A 12,877-nucleotide genomic window follows, 5' to 3' on the forward strand; every position below is an offset into this window, starting at 1 on the left:
TAGCAGCAGGGCATTTTGAGGGCTTTGCAACTACCAGCCTGCTGATACAGGTGGATGATGGGACATGTGCCGATGAGGCTTCTGAACTTTTCAGGGTGTGGTGATGTGATTTTGATGGGATTAGGGAATTGCATGTCCCTGACCCCTAAGAGGCGTTCTCTGGTCACTGGGTTTAAACGCCAGTGGCAACGCAGTGTGTTTCCCTGCTGTATTAGGAGGTGAGCTCTACGTGAAGGACACATCAACAAGTGTAGGTACCTTGTTCCCGTGACAGAGAAAACTTGACTGATGCCTGACAGCCCTCGTCTCTGTCTCCTTATTTTAACAAAAGTCAGGTAGGAGACAGAATTCCAACAGCTTGGGTTTAGCCACAGGACATGTAGCTTGGCCAGAAATCGAGTTAGTCTGTCTCCATAACAGTATGATGACCAACTCAAAGAGACCTCTTTGAACCTGAAATAAACATCCCTTCATTCCTGATGTCTAGATTGGTGTGTGTAGTAGTGGGCGGACAGCTTGACCTAGTGACAGGTTTACATGTAGAGAGACAGGGAAAGGGAGACAGCAGGAGCAAAGATTTGGGGTTAGGAATAAGCATGATGCCGCCGGGCTGGGAACGAGGTATGCTGGGGGAGGACAGAGATGCACTTGGAGATACCGGGAAAGGCCTAGGATTCTTCATTGTACGTAGTTTACTGTTTATTAGCTTTTTATTTAGTTATTTATTCTCGGGGGGTTGGCAGACATCGGCGGTGTTTTATGACTGTCGATCTGAACTTGACATGAGGCTTGCATGTGAGTGATGAGGAAGTCAGGGTATGCCAGAGAAGGTCAGGGGGAGGCTGGGGGTGAGGAACGGCCAGGCCACAGGGGTAAAAAGGAAGGAATGCATGTCGGGGACAGCTGGTGGGAAGAGAAGCAGGAGGCCTGCGCACCTTGAGCAGTCAGGACCATCAGCCTTGTAGAAGCAATAGCTGAAGGCTGGCTGCAGCGAGAAGCAGTGGGGAGAGGAGGGCAAGCGGTAGGGCCTTGGGAAATGAACCCCGTTACAGACAGTGAGCCAGCAGAGAAGGCAGACAAGTCCCACCATCACTGAACCCAAGAAAGGAGCCTTTTCAGTACATCAGTGCTGTAGAGGAGGGGACATCATGCCAAGAGGTCCCTGGGTTTGTCAGCCGCTGTGGCTGGCCCTTAGGACATGAAATTTGGTGGCTCAGGGTGTTTCGTGAAGGCAGAATCTGTATCTGTCTTGAGTTATAGTCCCATCACCTTGTCCTGGACTCATTATATAAAAGATGCCCCATATGGATTTATGGAAATGAATGTATATTACATTTCAGGTGATAGGAACTTTCCTGAATCTTTTATTTTTTCCTCCCCTTTCCTCCGCCCCACCCCCCACCCCCACTCCATTTCAAGCCATTGTTTCTCAGTCCAGTTGTATAGGACACAGCTCCCTGGCCCATGCTGGTGTTAGGAGCCTTGTGCTCCCCCCGGCTGAGGCAGTCAGTCACCAGTCATCGGTCGGTCGCTCACAGCAGCTCACAGCAGCTCTCGCCAGCTGCTGGCCTCTCACAATGGCTGCCAGCTACTCACACTGGCCACCAGTAGCCCACGGCAGCTCACACCAACCTCAGGCTGCTCATAGCAGCCCTGCTCCAGGGAGAACTGTTGTTCACAATCTTAGCTGTAGAGGGCGCAGCTCACTGGCCCATGTGGGAATCGAACCAGCGACCTCGGCGTTAGCAGCACGGTGCTCCAACCGCCTGAGCCCGGCCCCAGAATCTTTCTAAATAATCTTTAATATAATCTAAGTGATTACTGTTAATTTAGTATCCTTAATTACCATGCTGAGAAATCTGAGGATCTATAAAATCGGGTACCTGAAATGGTCCAAGGTCTAAGGAAAGTTTGTAGCCCCAGGATTTTTAAGTTATCTCAGCTTCTAATAGTTCTTCCTCACTTACCGTTTCTTGTTCCTTGTTCTAAATCTTTCCTCTTCATTTAATTTCTGGCTTCTGTCAGTGTTATTGATATGGAGACCAGGCATCCAGGCTTGTTAGGCTTATGTGTGAAGGGGGGGCACACAGGCTCTGAGTAACGGCCCCAGGTGCTCTCTTGTCCGTGAGGTGCGCAGACTTTCTGAACTCTCATTCTGGAGAGTCTTTGCTATTGGTCTTTGACTTGTTAGTCTTTGCTGCGTTCAGGTAAGATGCACTGCTCTCCTAAACTCATAACCAGTTTCTCGTTATGCCTGACTTGCCACCACTGTAAGGACACTCAGTAACGTGTGAGGTAATTCACTTTGGCCAGGCGTCTGGGTGTGAAACCCCATCTTCTACTCAGGCGTCCAGTGTCAATGGGACAGACGATGAAAAAGCCTCTCACGCGAGTCCTGCTGACATTCACCTGAAGTCAGAGAACAACAAGCTGAAGATCGCTTTGACCCAGAGGTAAGGGCCTTTCAAACCCAGGTGCCGCTTTCTCCAAGGTCAGCGTTTCCCTGAAGACGGTCCTGCTGGGCAGGGTTCCAGGACACTGGGACAGGAGACTGGGCCCTGCTCAGAGCGGCCAGTCTTCTGTCCTTGCCATGAAGCCAGCTGACTGACCACTTCATACACAATATGTGTGTGTGAGTGTGATAGAGTGTGTGTGTATGTGTGTGTGTGCAGTACATGAGAGAGTACATCAATGTGTGTATGTCTGAGAGAGAGGTGTGTGCCTGTGCGTGTGTTTTGTTTTGTTTTTTGAGGAGCCAAGTTTATCATTTATTCATATATGATAAGATTGAGTCTTGAACATCCAGAAAAATAGGTAAAAACCTAAGAAGCTATTAAAAACAATATAAAACCTCACAAAAGTCAGTAGCTTTTCTATACACAAACAAACAGCACATGGAATACATATTAGAAGAAGAAATTTCCTTTATAATATGAACTGGAATCCTAAAATACATAGGAATAAACTTAAATGCACAAGGGCTATGTGAAGAAAATGCTAAACTGATTTTGAGGACCATCAATGAATAATTTAACAAATAGATATATTCTATTGGAAGTGGTGGGAAGCCTTGATACTTTAAAAGGTATCACCTTCCTCTCCATTGATCTATAAATTTAACGCGGTCCCCATAGTGATATCGACAAGACTGTAATCTTTAATGACTACACAAGCTGTGCCTGTGCATTTGTGTCTTGAGAATGTGGCCCATCTCCCAGAGGCTGCACTAGACTCCCTGGTGTGGGCTGGCCCACCAGCACCTCAGAGGGGCTGGCTTGGAGTCATTCTGCTCACCTGGCTGGGAGTTTGGCCAGCGTCCCCCAGCCTCTCTGTGGCTGAGAAGCTGCTCTCTTCAGAGTTGCCCCATCTAAGAGCTGCATCATATTAATTCCCCCATTTTATAGATGAGGAAACTGAGTCTAGGTGGTAAAGCGAGTCCTTCCTTGCCCAAGGTCACACGGTTGGTAAGTCATCCCACCACCCCATACCTCCTTCCTTTCACTCAAGGCTGCAGCTGCAGTCTCTTGAGGAACCTTCCCTGAGGAGCCAGTCACATTCCCCAGCTGGAGCCAAAGGGTTGGTACCCACCTCTCAACTCAGCAGGCCTGGCCCGTTTTTGGAGCTTACTCCCTGTGATCTGCTCTAGGAATTCCAGAAAGAATCGTGACCCTTAGATCCAGCCACCTTCTTTGGATTGTGGGTTTTGTCAGGAACTTCAAAAGGCAGCATTGGGACCAGTCGCTTTTCTTACTCATCAGACAATTATAAGGACTATTTTTAGTTGTTTAAGTCACAGTAAGCTGCCTGAATAAAAACGTTCTGACCCTAAAAATAAATGTTTTGAAATCCCAGTTTAACAGAGAAGTGAATTACAGCAATGGATGTGAAGCCATTTCCCAAAGTCAGCTTAAATTCTCGACCATCAGTTCTGAAATTAATCAAGCAATAATATCTTACTCTTTTTTCAGTTTGTGGTGTTTGAAACTGAAAGTGTATATTTTCCAATCACATCCCCAGGTCCTTGAAGCTGTGGGATGAAAGATAATGCAGAGTATTCAGATACAGTTGTTTTTCCTTTTTTAAAAGAAGCCTTTAGAAGCAGAACTCTGCTCATCCAGGGAGTATTCCGGAGAAGCCAGGGCTTTCTGATGGGCTTGTCACTCAGCCCTGCCCTGTCTCCTTGGATCACACCACAGATTCAAGGGTTCCAAAGCCAAGAAACAAAAGGCGCATCAAGAGCAAACAGCAAATGAGGGGAACCTGACTCCAGTTTGTTTTTGAAAACTTTTTCACTGAACACATAGGATCAAAGCTAAATATGGGGTTTTTGTGGTACCACAGAGGTGTCCCTCAGATCTGTGGTGACACGGGGCCGGCCAGGGCTCCCACACACACTGTGATCAGAACCCCAGTTCTGTACCCAGGTGCGTTCCAGTCACTGTCTCCTCTGTCCCCAAGTCCTCTGCTCTCAGGTCTGGAGTCCTTTAAAAGCTCTCAGGAGGCAGAGGGTATGGGGGTACCATTTCTACCTGGAGCCAGGCTGTTTGTTAAACTGGGGACCCTTTACTCCAAGAGGGGTGTCAAGAACTTGTCAAAAGGGTCCGACAGCTTTCATGAGATTCTCAGAGGGCCTCGTGGTCCGCCCAGCACTCCGAGCCTCTGTCCTTGAGGCTCATTTCAGGAAGGAACTGGTGTTCTACGGCACACGGAGTAAGGGAGGGGGTCTTCACCACACTCTGTGGCTTCATCCTGAGCTCCATCCTTTATCTCTGCCTTCTTTAAGAATTTTGTTCATTTCTAAAGTGATTCTTTAAGAATATAGCCTGGGAAGGTGACGGGTTTGCACTTGAGAGAGGCCAGTCCCTCTTGGCACTGGGTTCTCCAGCCAGCGCACCGGTGGGCGAGGATGTAGCCCTCTAGGGGCGGCTGAGGCATGGAGGGTCCCCTTTCCCAGGTGAGTGGGGGTGTGGCAGGAGGGATGGCATCTGCCATCCCGGTCACCGCCTGGCCTCTCCCCGCAGTGCCGCCAATGTGAAGAAATGGGAGATCGAGCTGCAGACCCTGCGGGAGAGCAATGCCCGGCTGACCACAGCGCTGCAGGAGTCGGCGGCCAGCGTGGAGCAGTGGAGGAGGCAGTGCTGCATCTGCCGCGATGAGAACGACCGGCTGCGGAACAAGGTGGGCACTGGGGGCCGCCCCGGAGGGGGCAGTGGGAGGGCTGCCAGGCCCCTCCTTCTCCCCCCACTTCACCCTCGTCCCCATGGGCAGGGGGAAGACTTTCTCCCCCTCTGAACCTCCCTCCACCCCAATAACTGATTTATTACTTCTATTAATTCCTTTTGCGAAGGACGAGGTAAGTACATGAGAGACCTCAGCAGTGTCCCTGCAAACAGCACCCTCTGATGCCAGCTGTGGGCGGCCCTCCTGGGCCTTGTCTGTGTTCTGGTGATCTAAGGTGGAGAAAAGGGACCCAGGGGCTGAGTGAGGAAAATTGATTTAGGAAATGGTTAGGAGCATTTGCTCAGAAACCCTGCCTCCGGCAAATCACTATTTCTGAAAATGGGAATGTGGAAGTGAGAAAAAGAATCGAGCCCTCAAAGTGAGGGGTGGATTCCATCATGTGCCCTCTGCTCTCCTGCTTTCACATCCAGGCATTTTGATTTTTTCAGAATTCACTGCAGCCTCCCCTATAATTACACTCTTCGTAGCTGGACTGAGTTAATGAGGAAGTTTTGGGGTGGCCAGAGAATCCCCAGTTGGGGCCTGAGGTCGCTGTGCTGATGGTGTTTTAATGGTCAGCACGTTTGGCCCACAGGTTGTGAACACATTCTGCTTGGTAAGTGCAGGATTTCAGGGGTGCACGTCACATGACAATGGTATTCACTCTCCCTCCCCGCTCCCATTTATAACCTGCCCACCCGACCTGAGAGGAGCCACCGGAGACCGCTGCTCTGTTTCTGCAGCTTCCTGGGTACAGATGGCACATAACAGTGCCTCGTGTCATTTTTCCCTTCGTGCCCACTGCTGACAGTGAGGGGCACCGGGCCAGGTGCTGACTCCGCACGTTCCCTGCTGAGGTCTGGCTGGTCTGCCTGCCAAAGGGACCGATGCCCTTTCTTTCTTTTTCCAAGAAAAGAGCTGAGCTTCTCCCCGTGCACCTAAGAACCAGAGAGCAGAGCAGGAGGGGAGGGCGTGAGTACTCCCTGAGAGGAGTATCAGCTTCCCAATGGGAGGCCCTGGGACCCCGTCAGTGTGGCACTTTGTCTTACATGTGCTTCCTCCCCTACTGTCCACGCTGCGCACATGCACTTTGGGCCCCAGGAATCAGTCAGCATCAGATGGCAGTGCCAGAGGTCTGGCGCCTTTGTCTCCCTTCTGAGGGATCAGGCCTGTGAGGGAGGGAGAGAAAGGTACACTCTGGGGATTTGCAGGTTCAGCTGGCACCACTGCTTGTGTCCAGGAAGAGACCTGCAGGCCAGGCTCCTCTGCGTGCGTCAGTGTGGAAAGGTCATCTTGATTTAAATCCTTTGAAATGTTATCATGTCCCATTTGGTGGCCACTGTCCCACAGTGCTCGATTCTGTACCCCGCTGGCTTAAAGACTTGAGATGAAACAATAATTCAGCATATGATTAAAATGATGTAAAAATCATTGTGGGGAGAAGCAGGTAGATTCATGGGAGGTCTGGCCCCTGCTTTTGACGGGTCCTTAAAGCAAACCTAAAGGTTCTGTCCCGTGGCCATGAGAGAACCCAGAAGCCCAGAGCATCCTGAGGCCAGGTTTTGTGACTTACTTGGCTCTGCTTGTGGTAAGTAAGGCATCTTGTGCCAGCAGGGAGGGGCAAGCAGCCCCTGGGGGGCCACATGGAGTTTGATCGCAGCCATGAGGAACCATTTCTAACTGGGTTAGTTTATGGTTAATTTAAAAGAACGCATAACCAGCTGTGGTGGTCTTTTGTTGAATGACGAAAGTGAACTCGCATCCCTGCTTTAACATGTGATGTTTACCCAAGATTGACAAGCTGGAAGAGCAAAGCAGCGTGATCAACAGAGAGAAGGAGAAAAACTTCCAGCTGAAGAGAAGAATCGAAGAGCTGGAATCAGAACTCCGAGAAAAGGAGACGGTGAGTGGCAGAGCTCTGACAGTGCCCCTAAGTGTCTCTCAGGGCCTCGTGGGGTGATCTCTACCCAAGGGCACAGCAGGTGGCTGTGGGCATGTGACTGGGCCTGACAGCTGCTTGGACATCAGCACGGAGACAGAAGCAAGAGTCGTACCAAGGTGTAAATACTCCAGAGCAAAGGCCAACCCGTGACCCTCTGCAGCCTCCGGGCTATGTTTATTCTGTGGTTAGCCATTCAGATCCAAGAGGGAGCTGAACGCTGTACCAAACACTCGCAGGCTTATCAGATGATCTGTCATCAGAAGTAATGTCCTGCTGTCAAATTACTGCGGCGAGAGCCACTGGTCATACTGTCATTTATTTTCTGGGAAGCAGGACAGCTAAGTACACAGACGCTACAGAGCATGGGCAAGTTACCAAACCTCTCTTAGCCTGTTTCCCCATGTACAATGCAGGAAACTTAGCCCTTAGAGTATCTGATGTGTGGTAAGTGATAAGGTCATCACCTTTACTATTTATGCAAACCGTACAGGTTCCGAAAGCTGCTTCCATTTGTGTACGTGCAACTTGGGGGATTATCAAGAATACATTCTATCTGACTTGCTTTCACATTCTTTTTCAAATTTCTGTGTCCCATAGGAGTTGAAAGATCTCCGAAAACAAAGTGAAATCATACCTCAGCTCATGTCGGAGTGTGAATACGTCTCTGAGAAGTTAGAGGTAAGGGCGGGGGTGCGTCCGGTTTGCTCAGACGGGAGGGCATTCGTGTCACTCATCTCTCCAAGTCCTCTCCTTTCATACCCTGCTTGGTAAGGAAGAGCGGTTTTCTAAAGCCAGTAGTGCCTGCATGCCAGATGCCATCTCTGCCCCCCGGGCAGGCTCGGTTTTCCACTCATGTGAAGGTGTCGTGTGCAACCTAACAGTAGGGCAGAGCAGCGGGGGCTGAGAGCATAAGCCCTGGGTGCTATTCCATCTCGCCACGTGACCTTAGGCAGGCCCCCCTCACTGGCCTCGGATTTCTGATTCCCCAAAAAGACAGTTTTAACCTCCTCCTTCACTTCCTAGGTCTCTGCACTTCAGGAGTCCTTTATTCAGGTGCACCACCCCAGTATTAGTCACTGGTTCCTGTATGCATGTGCAAAAGTGTCTCAGTGTGTACCCATAAACAGGAACCTCCTAGGTGACAGGAAGAGTGTGAGGCATAAGCCTCATTGAAGGACTCCCAGCCGGCCTGCCTTTGGGAGCTTGAATGTCTCCATGGCAACACCATGGACGGGTGGTGCGCAGACCAGCTGTCCCTGAGTCTGGCACGGCCAGTCCTCCCTCAGTGAGCGCCACAGGCTGGCCTGGGGCCGAGGAGGCCACGCCTTTCCCGTGGAACCAGGGGAAGGAAACAAGTCACTCCTTCGTTTGTCCTGTTTCTCTCTCAGAATGGAACTAAATGGGGCCTCTGCTGAGCTCTGGGACTGGGGATGAAAATGCCTTGAGCTGAGATTCCAGACTTTCTCAGCTGGGCACTCATGAAAGGGTCAGTTAACATCAAGCGCCCCGGGCAGCAGTCCGAGTTCTGCATTCTGTGGGGATGTCGTTTTTCAGGCCAGCTGTTAGTCGTACTCTGCCTGTTGGCACCTCTGCCAGGGAACAGGCAGGAAAGGAGGGCACTCTGAAATGCCCCTTGCCTTCTGTGCTGCCATCAGTGGGACTAACATTTCTGGGGATGCAGCCGCAGGGGAGCGCCGGCAGTTTGGCTGTAGCAGGTCTCAGGACGGCTCCCATCACGCTTCTCCCTTTTGTTTCGCTTCAGGCGGCAGAGAGAGACAATCAAAATCTGGAAGACAAAGTACTTTCTCTGAGGTCGGACATAGAGGAGAGTAAATACCGACAGCGCCACCTGAAGGTGGAGCTGAAGAGCTTCTTGGAGGTTTTGGACGGGAAGATCGATGACTTACACGACTTCCGCCGCGGCCTCTCCAAGCTGGGCACGGACAACTAGGGGGAGTCCCAGGCCTGGCCCTCGAGTCCCAGGTGTGTGTGCGCGACCGATAAGACTAGGTGTTCTCCTGTTGGCGTTGCATCTGTCAATGCAGGCGCAGTGGGCATGTTTCCACTCTCCCCTTTCCAGAATAGAAACCTCCTCTTGCTTCTCTGGCCTCTGGAGGTTGTAGACAACGGGAAGATTCTGACTCAGGAATCCAGGACGAGGTGTACCTTAAACATTTACATCGTCAGGGCAGGGATGTTTATATCTTTCTTAAGGGCTGTTGCAACCATATCAACTGAAGTGAGTTTTCTAATCCAATATGCAAATCCTTCACCCCTCCTGTATTTGAGTGTCCACCAGGTACCCTGCGTGGGGTGCGGAGATAGCGGCCCCCCCTCTCAGAGTATCAAGATGCTTTAGAGCAGCCACTCAGTAGAGACTTGTCCAGAGAAAGAAGACAAGCTGCTGGTGGGTGCATTTTCTGGCACAGGGACCACCTGCATCCACTCTGCCCTCTCTGGCCCCCCAGTTTGTAGGGTTGTGACAATGCTCCTTTTCTTGGTTTTAATTTCTGAGCTGATTGCTGTGCTGTGGGAACAGCATGCAGTGAGGGTACCTAGCCGGTACCTGGCCCAAAGTAGGTGCTTAATAAATATTTGTTAAATGAAACATGTAAACAGAATTTAGTGTTTTAATCCAACCCCAGCAGAGTCCCGGCGTCTTGGCGCTCTGGGTCATTATCAGACGTGAATGCCCTTGGTGGTCAGACTCATGGATTGGCTCGGGTGGCCCTGGGGCAGGGAGGGTGGCAGTGAGAGCAGCAGGAGCCAGTCTGAGGCCTCCCAGGAGCCATCCGTGGTGCTGTGCCCCTGATGGTCTCTGCCACCTTCTTCTCCAGGCTTCGGGGCCTGTGGCCTGGAGGTTCCGGGACCACTGGTGTCCCTGGGGTAGGGGCTGCCCAGGGCTGGGATGTAGGGTGGGATCCTGTGTTGGGTTTGGACACCATCAGCCTGTGAGGGAGAGAGCATCAGCTCAAGTGCCCGGAGTCTTGGACTTAGTGACAGAGTTCTGCCCAGGTCTGCCACTGCCTCTCTCGGCTCCTGCTAAGGAAGGGACGAGCCACAAACCTCCCCTCCCTGACAGAGCTTCTCTGGGGGCATTGGGTGCTGTTGGCATCCTGCCTTGGGAGGGACTCACTGCCCTATGCCTGGCGTAGGCCTTTCTAAACGCCTTCAGGACGGGGAGGCCGTGGTGTCTCCTTACCTGCTTGGAGAACCACTAAGAGAACTTGCCCCTCTAGCAAGGTTTTCTCCCGTGGTTACACTTTCTCCCTGCTGAATTTGGATGAATGGTAAAACAGTCCGAGGGCAGGTGGTTACCCACAGATGTGGGCTGGGCCCCAAGGCAAGCTCCTAAGTCCTGCTGTTCTCCTTCCCCTAGCTGAGATCCTCTGAACAGGGAGGTCTTATTTGGGCTGGCGGAAGGAGGGGAAGCTGGGCTCTGGAGCACTTTAGGGGCGAGCCTGCAGACTGAGTGAGCGGCTTTGGCTGAGTACAGGGCACACAGGACACGCAGAATGTGGTCAGCCCTCCTGCTGATGTGAGAGGCATGCTGGCCCCGCCCCTTTTCTGGAGTTCCTGGTGGTTCTCAGGACCATTGGGGGCAGCTTCTTTCTGGCTGTGCCAGGAGACCGGGGAACTGCGCTGGCCCTGTGCCAGGCCTGTGGCCAGTGTGGGATAAAGGGGGTTCTTCTCCAGCCAGGTCGGTCCACCTGTCAGCAGACTGGACACGTCCTTGCCCAGGAGCCATGGACACGAGTCCAGAACCTGACCTTGGGTCTTCCGATGCCCACACCCCATCTATCAGGTGGCGTGTTAATCTAGAAAGAGCTATCTGGATGACGGGAGCGTGCTCAGGTGACACAGTCATAGGAAAAGACAGTGGCTAAAGGCACTTGTGCTCCATAGCAGTGACTGTGGGAAACCGGACATGGCACAGCTGTTGCTATGGCGGCTGCAACATCCCTGTGCGTCCCCAGGGTCCCTGCTCACCAGTCCCTGGTGTGTGCCGTAGATCCCGTGTTGTGTGCAGCCCAGGAGCTGCGAGTAGTAGGGGCTGCTCGGAAGGGAAGGTAAGCTGCAAGCACAACTTCTCAGAGCACTGGACTTCCTGTTCCTGTTTTTCTCTAGAGATCTTGGTGTTTCCTCATTTACTTTCTTTTAAGGAAAAGGGCCCCGGGGACGGCCTGGACACTGAGGACAGAGCCTGGCCCTGTCTGCCAGACTCTGGCTGAATATAATGAAAACGAATTCCTCCCGCTTTTCACTTGAGCCAGTGTAACCTGTCCTCATTTATCAGGACATCCAGGGCTAGTCTCAGTGCCATTGTCCTTCAGTTATCACATCTTAAGCCAGGTGCAGGCAGGACAGAAACCTTTCGCTCATGAACGTCCAGCCATGTTGTGCTGCTGGAAGATTTAAGGCCAGGACTGCGTTTTCATTTCCAAGCGATGTCTCCTGAGTTTGACCCTCTGCCTGAATGTGGATTAGCTTTCTTTCTGCATCCATGAAACCTGGGGCCTAAAAGAGGCAAAGTAAAACGTGAATCCCTTTTTCCATAATGATCCTTAAAAATAACGCTTGTTGCAGTAAAGCCCCAAGAGGGGTCTTTTTGCGAGTGGCGAGTGGAGATGAACTCTTCCTAGTGTCCAGGGGGTGTAAAACCACCCAAGGGACAGGTCGGGACCGTGTGGTCAGGCCTTGAAGGAAAGGAGAAGCAGCATCCTCTCGAGATCTGGACCTTGCGTGGCCGATCAGTTCCACACTCGCCTGCATGCTGTCACTTGAGACTTCAAGTGGATGAGGGGACTGGGCAGAGGTCATGACCCCTATTCTGTAGACAGGTAGCAGAGACAGGAAGTGACATGCCCAGTGTCACAGGTGGTGAGCAGCAACGTGAGCTCCGCACCAGGTCTCCTGGGGCTCAGTCCAGTGCCCTTCTCTGAGCCCTGCCACTGTCCTCCCTTTGGTCACCTGTGGGTGCCGAGAGAAAGAAAATTCTCTCATATTCTGACAAGAGCACACTGCCGTTGTACTATTTTAACGTGTGTCCACAGCAAACGACAGTTTACAAATGAGTGAATCAGAATGACATTTACATGCCTTCCCAACCGTAAGTTCCATTTTCGAAGGATTCTGGTTTTGCAGAGATCTTTCCAAGAGCGTTGGTTAAAATGATGCTGTGCTCTGAGGTTGCATCTGAGTTGATGGCGTTAGTGGAGGCTGCGGTTTGTCCAACACACGCGGGTGGCCCTGAGGCCACAGAGCAGTACACAGAGTTCTGGCTGGGTGGTTTCCCATCCGCTGCCCACCCGCTTCCCAGACAGAAGCCAACTCTGTGCAGGGCGCAGGGTGGCTCAGTGGTTAGAGCAAGGTGAAGGGGACCTGCCCAACCCCAGGAGGACTGTCCACCTGCAGACTCATGGACTTCTCTAGGCTCAGGCAACCCACGAGCAGAGCCACCCAACAGGACGCATGACTGGTATGTACCGCATTTGACATTGAGCATCGAGGGAAGGATGGAAGGGAACATACAGTCAATGTGCTGCCCAGACGCACTGGATAAGCCCATTTAAGCGAGTCCTTTTCTATAGAAAAGGCTGCTCTTCTCTACAGTCAACCACGGGGCATGCCAGGGACCTCTCTGTGGGACCTCACGTGGGGCCCAGTGCAGTCTCAGAGAGAAGGCAGCCGTGACGTGACTTAGCATAGGCCCTC

General features: G+C 51.8%; 1 protein-coding gene across 6 annotated transcripts in view; it reads left to right on the forward strand.

Moving 5' to 3' along the window:
- The window catches only part of HOMER2 (homer scaffold protein 2), a 92,606-nt gene that overhangs the window by 74,635 nt on the left and 5,094 nt on the right, over positions 1–12,877 (forward strand). For 3 of the 6 annotated variants that reach the window (XM_033100164.1, XM_033100165.1, XM_033100168.1), the window contains 5 exons: positions 2,314–2,453; positions 5,022–5,178; positions 7,013–7,123; positions 7,760–7,840; positions 8,925–9,765. In XM_033100164.1, the coding sequence (XP_032956055.1) occupies positions 2,314–2,453; positions 5,022–5,178; positions 7,013–7,123; positions 7,760–7,840; positions 8,925–9,113 (678 nt within the window). In that variant the 3' untranslated portion in view covers positions 9,114–9,765. Of the gene's footprint in view, positions 1–2,313; positions 2,454–5,021; positions 5,179–7,012; positions 7,124–7,759; positions 7,841–8,924; positions 9,766–12,877 lie in introns of those variants that run through there. The other 3 variants (XM_033100167.1, XM_033100169.1, XM_033100166.1) reach the window with 2 other exon arrangements.

Source organism: Rhinolophus ferrumequinum, chromosome 28 (genome assembly GCF_004115265.2).
Source record: "Rhinolophus ferrumequinum isolate MPI-CBG mRhiFer1 chromosome 28, mRhiFer1_v1.p, whole genome shotgun sequence".
Taxonomy (NCBI): domain Eukaryota; kingdom Metazoa; phylum Chordata; class Mammalia; order Chiroptera; family Rhinolophidae; genus Rhinolophus; species Rhinolophus ferrumequinum.